The sequence below is a fragment of the Agelaius tricolor genome, unplaced genomic scaffold (assembly GCF_023055355.1).
Source record: "Agelaius tricolor isolate 1412-34295 unplaced genomic scaffold, bAgeTri1.0.p SCAF_22, whole genome shotgun sequence".
In the NCBI taxonomy this organism is placed as follows: Eukaryota; Metazoa; Chordata; class Aves; order Passeriformes; family Icteridae; genus Agelaius; species Agelaius tricolor.
In genome coordinates, this window is record NW_027269282.1 from 7,842,922 (window position 1) to 7,856,647 (window position 13,726).

Sequence of the window (13,726 nt, forward strand, 5' to 3'; positions counted from 1 at the left end):
TGAATTTCCTTCTAATTTTTGTCCACTAAAATAAGAGAAAAAAATGTGGAAGGGAATTTAAAAGAACAAGAAGTCTGCAAGGTTTCCCTCACAGATTTTCTGCTGGATTCATCCCTGTGCAGCTAGACTAATAAAAAAATCTTCTAATATGTAAAGGATACCAACCTTAGGAAAAATTTAAATTCATGTTCATTTTTTAAAATTTTTGAGACAAAATTGGAAAACGAGTTTCCCTTTGGTTTTCCAGTCATCTCACAGACTGGTTTTCATGCACCTTCAGGGATGTGCTTCTGGACTGTTGTGGTGGTTCATCTACCATCCTCCTCATCCTTGGGCCTGCTCTGTGACCTCAGAAGCTCCTGATAAACCCTGGTGGAACCAGCTGAGGGGTGAAGTGTCCCTTGACCACACCAGTCCAGCCATAAATCACTCCCTGGTTGTACCAGGAGCTCTTGCATGGTAGAGGTGTGGAAAGTACCAGAAACATCAGCTTCCCAAAAAAAGGTGGGAAACAAAGGATAAGCAATTTTCCTTTGTAACCTTGGTAAACCACTTACCTGGGCTGTGGCCTGAGTGGAGTGGCAGCAGTGTGAACTGTAGCCTGGGTGGAATGGTACCATTGTCACAGCCCTCTGGGAAGCTGCAAAAAAAGCACAGCAATTATTGGCTTGGGTTATGGTCAGGAGGGAAACTTACTGATGGCCAAAATCAATGTGACCCTATAAATGGTGGTCCTAAGTGAGACCCTTTGAGCTCTCCTGGACTGCAGCAGCTGCACCAGCACCTCCCTGTGACTGGGGCACCTCCCAGAGCTCCCAAGCCAAACTTGTGGTACTCAAGGAACCATCTCTGACAACAACAAGGCTGAGGCTGATTCCCCACGCCACCACATCTCTACATTCCTCAGAGTGAAACCCTTGCCTGTCAGGAAGTGCACAGTGTGAGCATTGATGATTTGGTGTGAGTACAATGATTTGGTGTGAGTATTGCACTGAACCTGAGGGGAACTTTTGAGAGGAGCCTTTGCACCCACAGAAATCGGTGTACACATAATTTTACCTGTGTGCCTGTGAATTGATTATGGTATGAATGTTACTGTCTCACATCTCTGGTTAAGTCATTGTTGTAGTGAGCCCTACTGAATCACTATTGTAAATGTTAAAGAATTCAATGATTAACTGCTGCTAAACCCTTTTGCACCCTTGTCTTTGCATCAATATCCTTTACACCTTTACCTGCTTTTGCATTCCCAGATTCCATACAAATCATTTCAAATTGCTTCTAATTTGATCTTCCTTTTTACACTTTAACCTGTACAGTAAATGTTAGAGTGAACCTTGCCATCAAACTCTGTCAAGTTGTATTTCCACAAATTATACTAAACCCTGTTTTTGCCCATACCTTTGGTGGTGTTTCTTTAAGCAGCCAATCCACTCACTTGTGAGAGCTGTAAGAGGAGGTTTCTGCCAGGTAGGTGTGCCTGGTTCTGTGACAAACTTTGTGGACCCACCTTGTGTGGATTGAACTCTTTTATTTGCCCCCTCCTACATCTGGTTCCTTGGTTTTCTGCTTCAGCTGAAATACAAAAAATGAATTTATTCACCCAGGCTGTGGCATCTCATCAGATGAGGCCTGTGATCCAGTTTTCTTGCATTGGCAATGACACCAAGTGCCAAGTGAAGGTTTGTGTTCTGGACAAATCCTTGCACTGGTGTGATGTTTTCATTCTTGCTCACAGCAGGGAGATCAAATAGAAGAATGGGTTGAAGATAGCTGAAGAGAAAAAAGCTCTGGGAATTTATTACTTTATTTTTTTCCACCGTGAGAATAAGGAAAAAAAAAAGGCAGCACCTCTTGGCAAACAGTTATATTAAGTACAGTTTGCAAGAACTGTGTATGAAAAGAAGTTAAAATTATTTTGATTGTTCATGAGAAAGGAGACAAAAGGTAACATGGTAAAAGAATTAAAAAGGACATGGTTGCAGAAGGTGGGAACATCTGTTCTGCTACTTCTAATGACAGAACTTGGGACAATTCATGTCAACAAAAAGTTGGCATATTAAAAAAACCATCTAAATATATAAAAACATATACAAAATGTAATAATTTTTGTTCTGTGTGTGATTGACTGTGGAACTAGCTCCACTAGAAAAGTTTAGGACAATATACAAACTAGAATCAGTCACTTACACAGAGATGAAGAGAAGCATGAGCACTAACAACTACATATAGAAAGATAATAAATAAATACTGTGCTTAAGTTGCTCAGCAATTATTAGAAGCAGAAAGATGGGGAGTAAAGTGCTTGTTGGGGAGTTCTTACACCTGAGTCAGAAATGTTCCAGGTCAGCCCCTGCCAGCCAGCACTTTGGCCACAGCTGTGGTCCAGGGTCACAGTTTGTATTGTGGCTGTTGCATAGACAGCATCACATCCATTGATTTCATTTTAGCTTCCCTGGTAATTTTGTTAAACACTTGCTGGTGTCTGTGACTTGCTTCTGTTCAAGAGTTATTCTTTAAAAGTGTTTTTCTTTCCTTAAAAGTTATCAAATACTCCGAAGTTACTCAGAGACCTCGTGTGCTTTTTTACATGTCACAAGGTCACGTACCTTGGGCTGATGACAGGATTGCAAATGGAGACAGGGTGGTCAGAGCCTGCACTAATCCCTGGCATGAGGGATATGGAGGAGCAGCAAAAAAAGCAGGTCTATGTTAAGTGGGTGGGCAAATGCTTTTGAAAAAATCCTTTAAATAGACTGATTCCTCTTTTCCCTATGTGTAACATTGTTTTGTGTTTTCCCTGGGTGCTCTGGAGCTGACCCTGGGAGCTTTTTCCTTCCTGAGAGCCACAGGAAGAGAGATATTGTCCATGGACCTGTGAAAATATTCCTTGAGTTCAGGAGAAATTTAAATAGCCCATGCTGCACTCCATCTTTGTAAATCCTTACTCACTCTAAGCCCTATGTGTAGCTGCTGCTAAGGGAAAGTTTGGGGAAGCCCACCTGCCACAGAAATCCTTTTGTAATTTCCTTTAAAAATTCATGCCAGATATAGATTTATACTTGGTTTATTTCCTTTCCTACTGAATATTCCTGCCCCTCACACTCACACATGCTCCCTCTGCATAAGCCAAATATTTCTCTGATTGAGCTCTAATGCCCCAGTGATGGCCACAAATCAAAATACAGCAAGTAATGCAGCAAAACCTTTCAGCAGCAAATAGCTTCAAGAAGGTGGCTTGTGTTCATTGCTCCAGTAGGATGAAAATCAGCATTTCAGTGCAAACAGGCAAGTAGGGTCTCTGGGCAGCACACAGCTTCAGAACAGCTTTGGTGTAGTTGGAAAAAAAAACCAAAAAAAACCCCACCAAACTAACCAACCAAAAACCAAACCAGCTTTTATATTCAGCTTCACTGTATATGTAGGTGTGTGTATGAATGATTTTTAACTTTTCTTATGCAATGACACAGGTGGTATTCCCTTTTATTTTTTTTTTTTTTTAGAAATGCAGATGAACATATTTTATATGTCTCTTTTGTAGAAAGCAGGGTGTTTTGGCTCTCAGGGACCCCGTGCTTCTGAGATGCTGAAATTTTTAAAGGAAATGACCGATTGCCTCCTTCCCTGTGGAGCTCCAAGGTTTTGGGGTTTTGGCCTGAGTCACAAGCAGAGACTGGAACAGGACTGTGACAGCCCTGCACAGGGCTGGGGAGCCTCTGGTTTTTGCTCCAACCCCAGCCCAGAAGCAGCCCCTGATACAGGTGTGGGACAGGTGGAATTTGAAGGAGACAAGAAAAAAAAAAGAAATTAAAATTTCCTGAAGTATTTATTTCACCTGAATCACTCCTTCACACTTAAGGCACATCCCTTTTTTTTTTTTAATATTCAGAAATAATTAATAATAATAGAAATAAGAATAAAAATGTCTAGCTCTTCACATGTATACTGAGGGCTGCAAAGCTCTAAAATAAGGGCTTCTGCTATTGTGTCAGCAATTTAGCCTGGTGCTGGCTTAAACTGCCTTACAAGGGGAGCAGAGAGCTTACAGTGACCACAGCTCCAGCCTGAGACTGCAGATCAGGCCAGCAACCAGGGAAAAAGAGCCTCGTGGCACCTGTGTGAGGGGACAGGAATGCTCCTGCAGTCTCTGGTTAAACAGAGGAGAAGGGGAATCCTCTTTTTAGATGGGGGCACCTGAGCCAGCTCTGTCAGAACACGTTTGTGCTGCTGTTCCCATGGCTCACAACGCAGCAGCGAATTTGGGCACTGAAATGGCCCCATCTCAGCTGCAAGACAGGGCAAATTCATCACACAATTCCTGCCAAGTTTGGCAGGGGAGCCCAGGGAGGGTTTGGGTGGTGATAATTCCCTCCTTGGGAAGGGAATTCCCAAAGGCAGCCCAGGCCAGGGCTCCCCTCTTTGTTCAGGGCTGTGGGTGATGCTGTGCAGTCCAGCAAGGCACAGACTGAAAACCACCCTCTCCCTCCAGATCTCCCTGGCAGATCTCTTCTGTCACATTCAGCTCTTTCCTTTTTAACAACGCTTTTCCCTCCCCTCCCCTTGAAGTTTTCCAGTCTTGACCAGCAGTTTCAGTGCCACCTCTTCAAATGTCACCTGCGATCCCCTCCTTCACCCCGGCTGCCCTTCCCCAGATCATTTCTACACTCTTCATAAAAAACCAACCAAATCAGCATCAGCACTGCATCCTTCCCCCCTAACCTGGAGCAGTGCATCTGCCCTGGCTGGGACAGGCTCATGGTAGAGCTCAGCAGAGGCCACAGAGGGACCTGAGGGCAGGGCAAAGGCATGGGGACAGCAGGTGCCACCCTGCCCAGGCGGCTTGGCCTGGGGAGCCAGGGCACTGGGGGGCTCCTGGAAACCTGCACTGCCTGCCCAGTAAAAGCCCTCGGGGCTGGGCTGCCCATCAGAATGGAAGCAAGAGCTGCTCAGAAAACCCCTCTAAATATCTGTGTTTGTGCACACAAGCCGTGCCAGCGTGTTTAGCTGTGCCTGCACACCTGCATGCTGTCACACAGGCACGGATGTGTGCTCAGGTCTGGAGGTGAGCAGTGCCCTGCACAGGGTGGCACCTGGCAGGGTGGGCACCTCCGGGGCACCCACAGCACCTCGGGCACGGACACGGGCACGAGCATGGGCGGGCACCGGCCCCGCGGGCCAGGGAGAGCGGCAAGGGCTGGGTCGGAGCCGAGCACGGGACTGGGAATGCCCCAAACTGCCCCAGGAGGGAAATCACCCTCTAGGAAGTGGACCTCACAGCCCCCCGCTCAAAATGAAACATTAAATTGAATTTTAAAAAGAGGAAAAATCGGGCAGGTTAAATAGGGATAGAGTTTTGTTGTTTTTTTTGTTGATTTTTTTTTTTTTTGCAGTGCATGTGTAAATGAAGGCAATTTGGGTGCTACAAATATAAGACGAAAATACACCTAATTCCGTCATCATATAGATATAATATATTTCACTCTCACCACATAAATACAAAACATCCAAATATCCAAAACATTCAGAACAAAAGTTAGTAGCAAGGGCTCAGCGCTCGATTCATTCATTATTTTTTCGACTAGTTGCCTAGAAACTTCAGACGTAAATAATTTACAATAAAATTACTATTTTCTTTTCATCCAGCTCCTTCTGTCCAGTTCTGCTCTATAGTTAATTCTATATTCTACAGCAACCATTCCACTTTTTGTAATTTTTTTTTTCTTTTTTGGTTACAGTTTGGTGGCACGTATTTACACAGTTTGTAAACGCCATGTGTTAAAGTTCAAAGAAAGATAAGAAACTTAAAACCAAAGTAAATAATTTTTTCCCCCAAAGAACTACCTAAGTACAGCGTCCCTTTTGTGGCAAATTCAAGTACCAAAATTGAACAGAAAATATTTGATCCAGAATACTAGAAGGTGAAATACATATGTTTGTGGAGAAAATAGCAGTAAGAATTATGAAAAAAAAAAAAAAGTTTGTTACATAGATGTGTTTTAAAGTACAAAAATAACAATAAAAGATACACTTTTTATATTTTACGTTCGTTTCAAATGAAGTGTGAGCGATATGCGAGAGGGTTATTTTAGGAGGAAGGAAGGCTACAGGGTTTTTTTGTGTTTAGATGAACATTGAAATTATTAAGAAAAATCAAATAGAGCAATAAAAATTAAAATTACGCTCGCAACAGATCTAGATACAAACAGATTTGTGAGTTCCATGATTTGTCTGTGGACTTGTTTTTGCAGATAAGCTGCGCAGGACAGGCCCGTCGGAATTCAAATAAAAAAAAAAAAAAGGAAAAAAGGAGAAAAAAAAAGGGGGGGACGTTGTGTTATCTCGAAGGAAGAGACAATTTTATGCAAAATTTCTGCAGCCACTGGTTTCTGTCTCCCCTATTCGTGACTGTACGTTCAGTCAGTCTCGGCCCTTCCCACAATCAAGATTTACCGTGAAAAAGAAAAGTTGCTGGAGGATTTCCTGACTGGTGCTAAGGGCTCGCTCGGGGCTGTAGTGCAGCGAGTGTGGGGGTAAACGGGGGCCACAGGTGGGGCCCCAAAACCTTTGTGCTTCGAAATCACTGAGTCTGGGAGACACAAAAAAACCACCCCAAAACGGGCATCACCTGGCAGCTCCATCCTCCTCTCTCCGAAATCCCGCTCCCTCGCTCGGCATTGGCCAAAGCCGATGCAGGGGAGCCCGGCCGACCCTCGGCCCGACCGCTGACCCTCTGCGTCCCTTCCCGAACGAACGAGCAGCGCGATCGCCCCTCCCGCCCGGACAGACGGACCGCGGCGCAGGGGGAGCGCACCGGGAGGCGCCCGCAGCCCCTCGCCGCGCCCCGGCCCCGGCCCCGGCCCCGGCCCCGGCCCCGGCCCCGGCCCCGGCCCCGGCCGCCGCCTCGGCTGCCCCGGGCTGCGGGCCCCGCTCCGCCCCGGCCCGCGGAGGGAGCCGCGCCGCGGGGCTCGGGGGCGGCGGGGAGCGGGGGCACGGCTGCCGCCGCCCGTCCCATAAATACCGCCACAAATAGAGACTATAAATATAAATAGGGGGAAGGTACTTAGAGTCAGTCCAGTGCTTTTTTCTCAGCGCTCTCTTTATTGTTGGTCCGGGAGTAGGGCTCGAAGGCGGACGAGCTCAGGTAGCGGGCCGACAGTTCCTGCAAGTTGCCCGCCAGCGAGCCGGCCACGGCCAGGGGCGCGGAGGAGAGGCGGCCGGCCACGGAGCCCAGCAGCGCGGGCACCGGCAGCCCGAACAGCCCGTGCCCCGCGGCCGCCGCCCCGTGCAGCGCCGCGGGCGGGGGCGGCCCGGCGGCTCCGCTGGCGGCCGGAGGGTGCGGGGAGCCGCCGCCGCCGCCCGGAGCCGCCGCCGCGCTGCCGCCTCCCGCCGCAGCCAGGCCGGGCCCGCGCAGCGCCGAGCCCAGCGCGCCCGTGGCGCAGGGCGGCAGGAGGCCCGGCAGCCCCGGCGGAGACAGCAGCCGGCCTTGCTCCAGCAGCCGCAGGACGCTGCAGGTGGCGGCGGTCTCGGACACCACCGAGCGCAGCTCGGAGTCCTTGCCCTGGTCCTTCTTCTGCTTGGTGCGCCGGTTCTGGAACCAGACCTTGACCTGCGGGCCGGGGAGAGAGGCAGGGTCAGCGGGGCGGGAGGAGCGGTGCCCCCCGGCAGGTGCCCCCCCGGAGGCTGCGGGGGAGGGCTGGGGCGCAGACGCTTGGCAGCGGGGAGCGCTTCCAAAACGCACAAAGCCACGCTCACAGAACACAGCCCCCCGCACCCTCTGTCTGGTCCCGGTTTCGGGGTGACCCCGGGGCCTTTCGTTCTGCATCTTTAACCAGACCTCTCACTTCGTCCTAGTTTACTACAGGCCGGGAATTCTCCGGGAGACGGAGCCAGCCCTTTCTCACCGCTTTATTCTAAGCCGGCTCAGCCGGAGCCCCGGGCACTCCGCGGCTCCCAGCAGCCGCTGCCCGCTCCGACTGCCCTTCCTGGGGGTAGCAGCAGCAATGAGTTTCTTTCCCCGTATTCCAAACTGGACGCTCTCTCTCTACCCCCAAATAATTTTAAATAATATTCAACTTTTAAAAGGAATTCTGGAAGTCACCCAAAAAACAACAAGCAAAACCAAAACCAAACCAAAACACACCAAAACCCACCCATGGCAGGTTCTGTAACCTACAAGCTGTTGAACTTGTGACTCCTATGTGGCAAGGAAAGAAAAAAGCTAATTATCGTGTCAGGGGAATTTAGTTATATGATGTTTTGTGGAAATACGAAACAGGCTTTAAGAAGTTTGGACTTTTTGGATGCTTCCCCGCGCTCTCACACAGTTTTAGGCCTCCTGTCGTTCCCCGGCCTTTCTGCTCTGGAGGGTGGAGGAGCGATTCTCCCCCTCGGACATACAAGGATTCAAAATACGGCCCAAACATCAACCCTATCCCTGGATCTCTCATACCCAGGAAAGCCCAGGCCGAACATCTCCAGCCCGGCAGCCCTGGGGGAAGGTTCCCATCTACCCCTGCGACTTTGAGCGCCTGTATCCCGGGGCTGGGAGCGGCTCGGCCTCCTCTCGCTTCTCCCAGGCCGCAGCAGTGAAATCTCCGCGCCCGGGGGCGGCGGCTCGGCGCAGCCGGGCACACCGAGCCTGGCCGGGCCGGAGCTGGGGCAGCCGGGCACACCGAGCCTGGCCGGGCCGGAGCTGGGGCAGCCGGGCACACCGAGCCTGGCCGGGCCGGATCCCCGCGGGCCGGAGCTGGGGCAGCCGGGCACACCGAGCCTGGCCGGGCCGGAGCTGGAGCAGCCGGGCACACCGAGCCTGGCGGGGCCGGATCCCCGCGGGCCGGAGCTGGGGCAGCCGGGCACACCGAGCCTGGCGGGGCCGGATCCCCGCGGGCCGGAGCTGGTGCAGCCGCTCCCGGCCCGGCAGGAGTTTGGCTTCGTGGCCAAGCTCCCTTCCAGGCCCTCGGGCCTCCTCGCCCGCGGGGAGAGCCCAGTGGAGCTGGGTGCGGGGACACGAGGGACTCCCTTGGCCAGCAGCTCCCCTTCCCATGACACACGCAGTTAGGGACACACTCAGGGACACACGCAGTTAGGGACACACGTAGTTTAGAGACACGCAGTTAGGGACACAGGGACACACAGGGACACACGCAGTTAGGGACACACTCAGGGACACACTCAGGGACACACACAATTAGGGACACACGCAGTTAGGGACACACGCAGTTAGGGACACACACAATTAGGGACACACGCAGTTAGGGACACACGCAGTTACGGGTTCCCAGCCGGGACTCCTCAGCCACGAGCCCCTCAGCTCCATCCCGGCCGGACACGCGTGGGCACCTCGGGGCTGCCTCGCCCCTCGCCCCGCGGGGGCTGCGCTGGGGCGCAGGAGGCGCGCAGGGCCGCGTCCTTGGGGCCCGCAGGGCACGGAGCTGCCCGGGCCGGGAAGGAGCTGCTCGGGCCGAGAAGGGGGTCCCGCGGAGCAGGGCAGGGCAGGGCAGGGCAGGCGCGGCTCCCCGTCCTGCAGGCGCTACCTGAGTCTCGGAGAGATTGAGCTGGCGGGCGAGCTCGGTGCGCTCCCGGCCCACGACGTACTGGCAGCGCTGAAACTCCATCTCCAGGCGGTAGAGCTGCTCGGCCGTGAAGGAGGTGCGGGTCCGCTTGGGACGGTCCAGATCAAGCCCTTTAGGCAGAATAATCTCTCGGATTGAACCTTTGGCATCTGGCAAAGAAAGGCGCAGTCAGCTTCAGACCCGGGCAACCCTCCTCTGCTTTTCCCCTCCTTTTTATACTTTCTAATTTTTCCAAGGGAAAGAGCCGTCCCCAGCGCCTTCAGAACCGAGACACGAGTCGGGATGGAGCAGGGTCCCTGCGACTGAGGCTCTGCACCTGGCCACTGCACCCACGGAAGGAAAAAACCCACAACAGAGAAGGAAGGAGGGGGCGATGGGGGCCCAGGCCTCTATAATTAATCCCCTCAGCCCATTTAAAAATTACTTTGAATATATTGCACTCACAGTGCGACACTGCGGCATCACCCACGGCCCCTCTGGGAAGCTGGGGAGAGAGAGATCCTTCAGGCCAGGCTTTGTGCCTGGAGTGCAGGGCTACTCTTTGTTCCCCTTGGGCTCCGGGCTAGGACTTGCTGGTAGCCACCATACACATTCCGTCCGCCCCCCCAAAATAGAAATCCTTCTTATTTTTTTTTTTTTTAATAACAAGTTTCTCATGCTTCCAAAAAAAAAAAAAAAAAAGCTTTCGGAGGCAGCAGTGTCCCGACCTGGCTGCCTGCCACTGTGAACGTGGGGACACCTCCAGCCCACCCTGCACCGCTGCCGCTGCCGCTTTGGGGTTTTGGCAACGAGAAGCAGGAGGGGGAAAAAAAAAAAAAGGAGGGGGGGAGGGAAATAAACCAAGGCACCAACCAGCCCGCAGAAACCTCACTTTTCTGGTAGCCCCGACTGAAGGAAAGCGGGACAAATCTCATTAACACGACTGTCAAGCTAGAGCCAGATTCAGGTTACCTTAAAGCCTTCCCAACTTTACTTGCCGTAATTTTACCTCCTCGGTACGTTTTAAATCAGAGACAATCACATCATTTTAATCTGACCCTTCTCTGGGTCAACCAGTGGCGTAAGGATTAATTCTGGCTTTCAGGGCCTGCTTCCCACATATTTTGTTCCGATTCTCTTCTCTCCCTCCTTCCCCAAAACGCACCTTAATAAAACTGAAATTTCTTCAGGTAATTTTTTCTTTTTTTTTTTTTTTTTTTTTTTTTTTTTGAGGGAGTAAGAATAAGATGATTTCGCTATTTTAGCCTGGAGAAAGGACGAAGATTGAAGGAAATTAAACGTGTAACTATTAAAAAGTAATCATTAAAAACCCCTTCGTCATTCCTCCATTTATTTTAGGGCTGGTGGTTATTTTAAACCAGCCCTTTCCTACGGGCTGCCGGACGCGGAGAGAGGGGGCACCGAAGGAACCTCTGCCCTCCGAGAGGGCCTTCCTGCCCGCAGCCCCACGCCGTGGTGCGCGGCCGGCCGCGGGCGGGATGCGCGGGCGCGGAGGGAGCGCGCCCGGCCCGCGGGGCAGAGCCGCGGCCCCCGGGGGAACGCGGTCCCGGAGGGCTCCCCGCGGGGACGGGCACCCCGGGAAAGCTGCGGGGCAGGAAAGGAAAAACAAACCAACAATGAGCGGGGCCGGTCCGTTCCGGGGCAGCGCCGGGGAGCAACAACCACGGCTTAACTTTGCGCCGAGACGGCGGCGGCAATTCCCCGGGATAAAGGGCGGCGGAGCGGGGTCCGGGGCGCAGCCCGGCCCGGAGCGGGGTCTCTCCCCCGCAGCCGTAGGAAGGGCTTTCGAGCCAGGGCCAGACCCAAGGCAAAGCGACAAAATCAACCCATCTCCCGGGCGTGAGCGCGGCTCACCTTCCCCCACCCTCGCCAAACACCTCAAACTCATACCTCTAACTAGGATCCTCCTGCAATAGTCCGGATCAGCCGAACTAGATTTACTTTTATTACAACCTTCCGTAGCTGCAGAGGCAGAAAAAGTCCCTTGCTGATCCTTCAAAAAAGAAGTAGAAATATTTCCTTCAGACCCTTTGCTTTCCTTGCCCTCTTTATGTCCGTTCTTCGAGACCCGGTTAGCTTCAGTCTCTGAACTGCATCTAACGTCCATTTTGTCTTGTTTCCCAAACATGTAGTGCAATAAAAACAAAACAAAAAAAACCAAAAAAAAAAAAAAAAGCGCCAACAACGATAACAAAAAAATTATAGAAGAGTAGAAGAAGAAGAAGAAGACGAAGTCTATGCTGGATATTGCACGACTTAGGGTGAGATCGGTGGGGATCTGTAAAGCACCTTGAGTAAGGAAGATCGGGTTTTATCCCACTGGAAAAGCAGCGGCTTCCTCAGTCCCAGCGTCCTAATGTGACTGTCCAGCTTCCCAGAGCGCCCAGTGATCAGGTACTCAACAGTACAACTCTAAAATGATTTAATGTCTGCCTTATTACAGAGACATGTAGTTGTTAGACACACAGAGGGACGCGCACTCGCTGTTTCAATTGATTACGGGTAATTTTGCAGCCTCCACATTTAGGTTACCTCATGAATACACTAAATTGTTTGGATAATATATCAGATCGTAATGGATGGTTTGTGTGCTTGTCCCCAATCAAGTAGAGTTTAGCCAGTGAATAAACTGAAATGATTGGTCTTGCTTTCAGGAAACACACAATCAAAAGACTGAGACTTCCAGAAAAAAAAAAAAAAAAAAAAAAAAAAAAAAAAAAAAAAAAAAAAAAGGAGAGAGGAAAAAAAGGGTGGGGGAGAGGGGAAAAAAAAAAACAACTTTTGACAAGATTCACCCTGAATTGTTAGCACCATTAGCAGCCATTATTAACTTTCTTCAGTCTGCCTTTGACCTCCCGATTATATAGTGGCTTTCTCCAAAGCACGCCAAATAAATCTGAATAAAGCTGCTAGGAAAGGCTGAAAAAATGCAGTTGCAGGGGGGGTGCAGAAAAAGCAAAAAAAAAAAAAAAAAAGCCCCCTGAATTGTAAACAAACAAACAGATCCCCAGAACGCACACACCCAAAAAGTTCTTCCTTCAAGCAGATCTCTCCAAGGAAGCAGGTTATCTTGGCCAGCAGAAATCCTCGTTAACACATCTCCCCACAGACAGCCATCTTAAACTCCTACCTCTCCTTATTTCAGTCCCGATACTTGCTTTTTGTGCTTCTCCCTCTGTGTGTGTGTGTATGTGTGCATGCATGTGTGTCTGCTAATTCTGCACCTTCGCAAACACTGAACCTATTCGCAGAGCCTGCTCATTGAAAAAAAAAAAAAAAAAAAAAGCCAGCTTTGTGTGCAGTGGATCCAGGAGGGGGGAGAAAGAGAGAGGGGGAGAAAGAGGGAGAGAGAGAGAGAGAGGGAGGGAGGGAAAGAGAGAGAGAGAGAGAGAGAGAGAGAGAGGGAGAGATAGCCCGTGAAAAATCTCAACTGCGTGATCCACTAAAGGAGAAAAAAGTTTTACTCTAGCTATTTCATTGTCTCTGCTACAATATCTTTGAGAACCGCAACAGCCAGTAATCCAATAAGACCATTGATTAGGCTACAATGATTCAATTCAAGCAAATGGCCTTGTGCAAAGAGCATGCTCCAGTCCTTCTTGTCACCTTGCAGGGCAGAAGCCCTCTTCATGCTTCTCTCCTTATTCATTCCTTTATGGGAAACGTAGAGCAAAAGGAGTGAAAGATGGCAATTATCTAATTGGACTATTAACAAACAATTCTCTGAGTGTGGCTGTCTGGCAGTGGTTCTTGGGCGAGGTGAAAGGCCACATGTTGCACTGGCCCCATTCACAAAGAGTTTAGGGGCCTGAGAGGGAGAGAAAGAATTTTCCCTGAGAATTTTTCACACAAATGGCGGTGTATCCACCGGGCTGGCTGTTCCCTGCCTCGTCCCCTGCCTGCCTGGGAATTCCACCTACCTGAAGCAGGCAGGGACAGCCCTGTGCCTTGTGGCTGATGGTAGCAGAAGGGAGAAGCAGAACTCAGCTCCATGGGCCTCATCCTGCCTCTGCTGGTGGAAAAACCACCCACCCTCATCCCATGGGACACAATCTTTGTCCAAGGTGGTGGAATGGAGGGAAGGACCAAGTGCCCAAGTGCCCAATCACCATAAACAGGAAATTCATGGGAGGCAAGAAAAGAACGGGGGATGG

General features: G+C 50.6%; 1 protein-coding gene across 2 annotated transcripts; it reads right to left on the reverse strand.

Annotated features, from left to right (window-relative positions):
- Positions 1–555: 555 nt before the first annotated feature.
- On the reverse strand, positions 556–13,249 carry VAX1 (ventral anterior homeobox 1). 2 transcript variants are annotated; one of them, XM_071446254.1, is made up of 4 exons: positions 11,463–13,249; positions 9,534–9,721; positions 7,061–7,606; positions 556–640 (listed from the first exon to the last, which is right to left on the reverse strand). In XM_071446254.1, the coding sequence occupies exons 1-3, from the start codon at positions 11,698–11,700 to the stop codon at positions 7,067–7,069; spliced, it is 966 nt and encodes a 321-aa protein (XP_071302355.1). In that variant the 5' UTR covers positions 11,701–13,249; the 3' UTR covers positions 556–640; positions 7,061–7,066. The 2 variants fall into 2 exon arrangements, with proteins under 2 accessions (XP_071302355.1, XP_071302354.1); XM_071446253.1 differs by lacking the exon at positions 556–640 and having other exon boundaries at positions 5,449–7,606.
- Between the last annotated feature and the right edge of the window lie 477 nt (positions 13,250–13,726).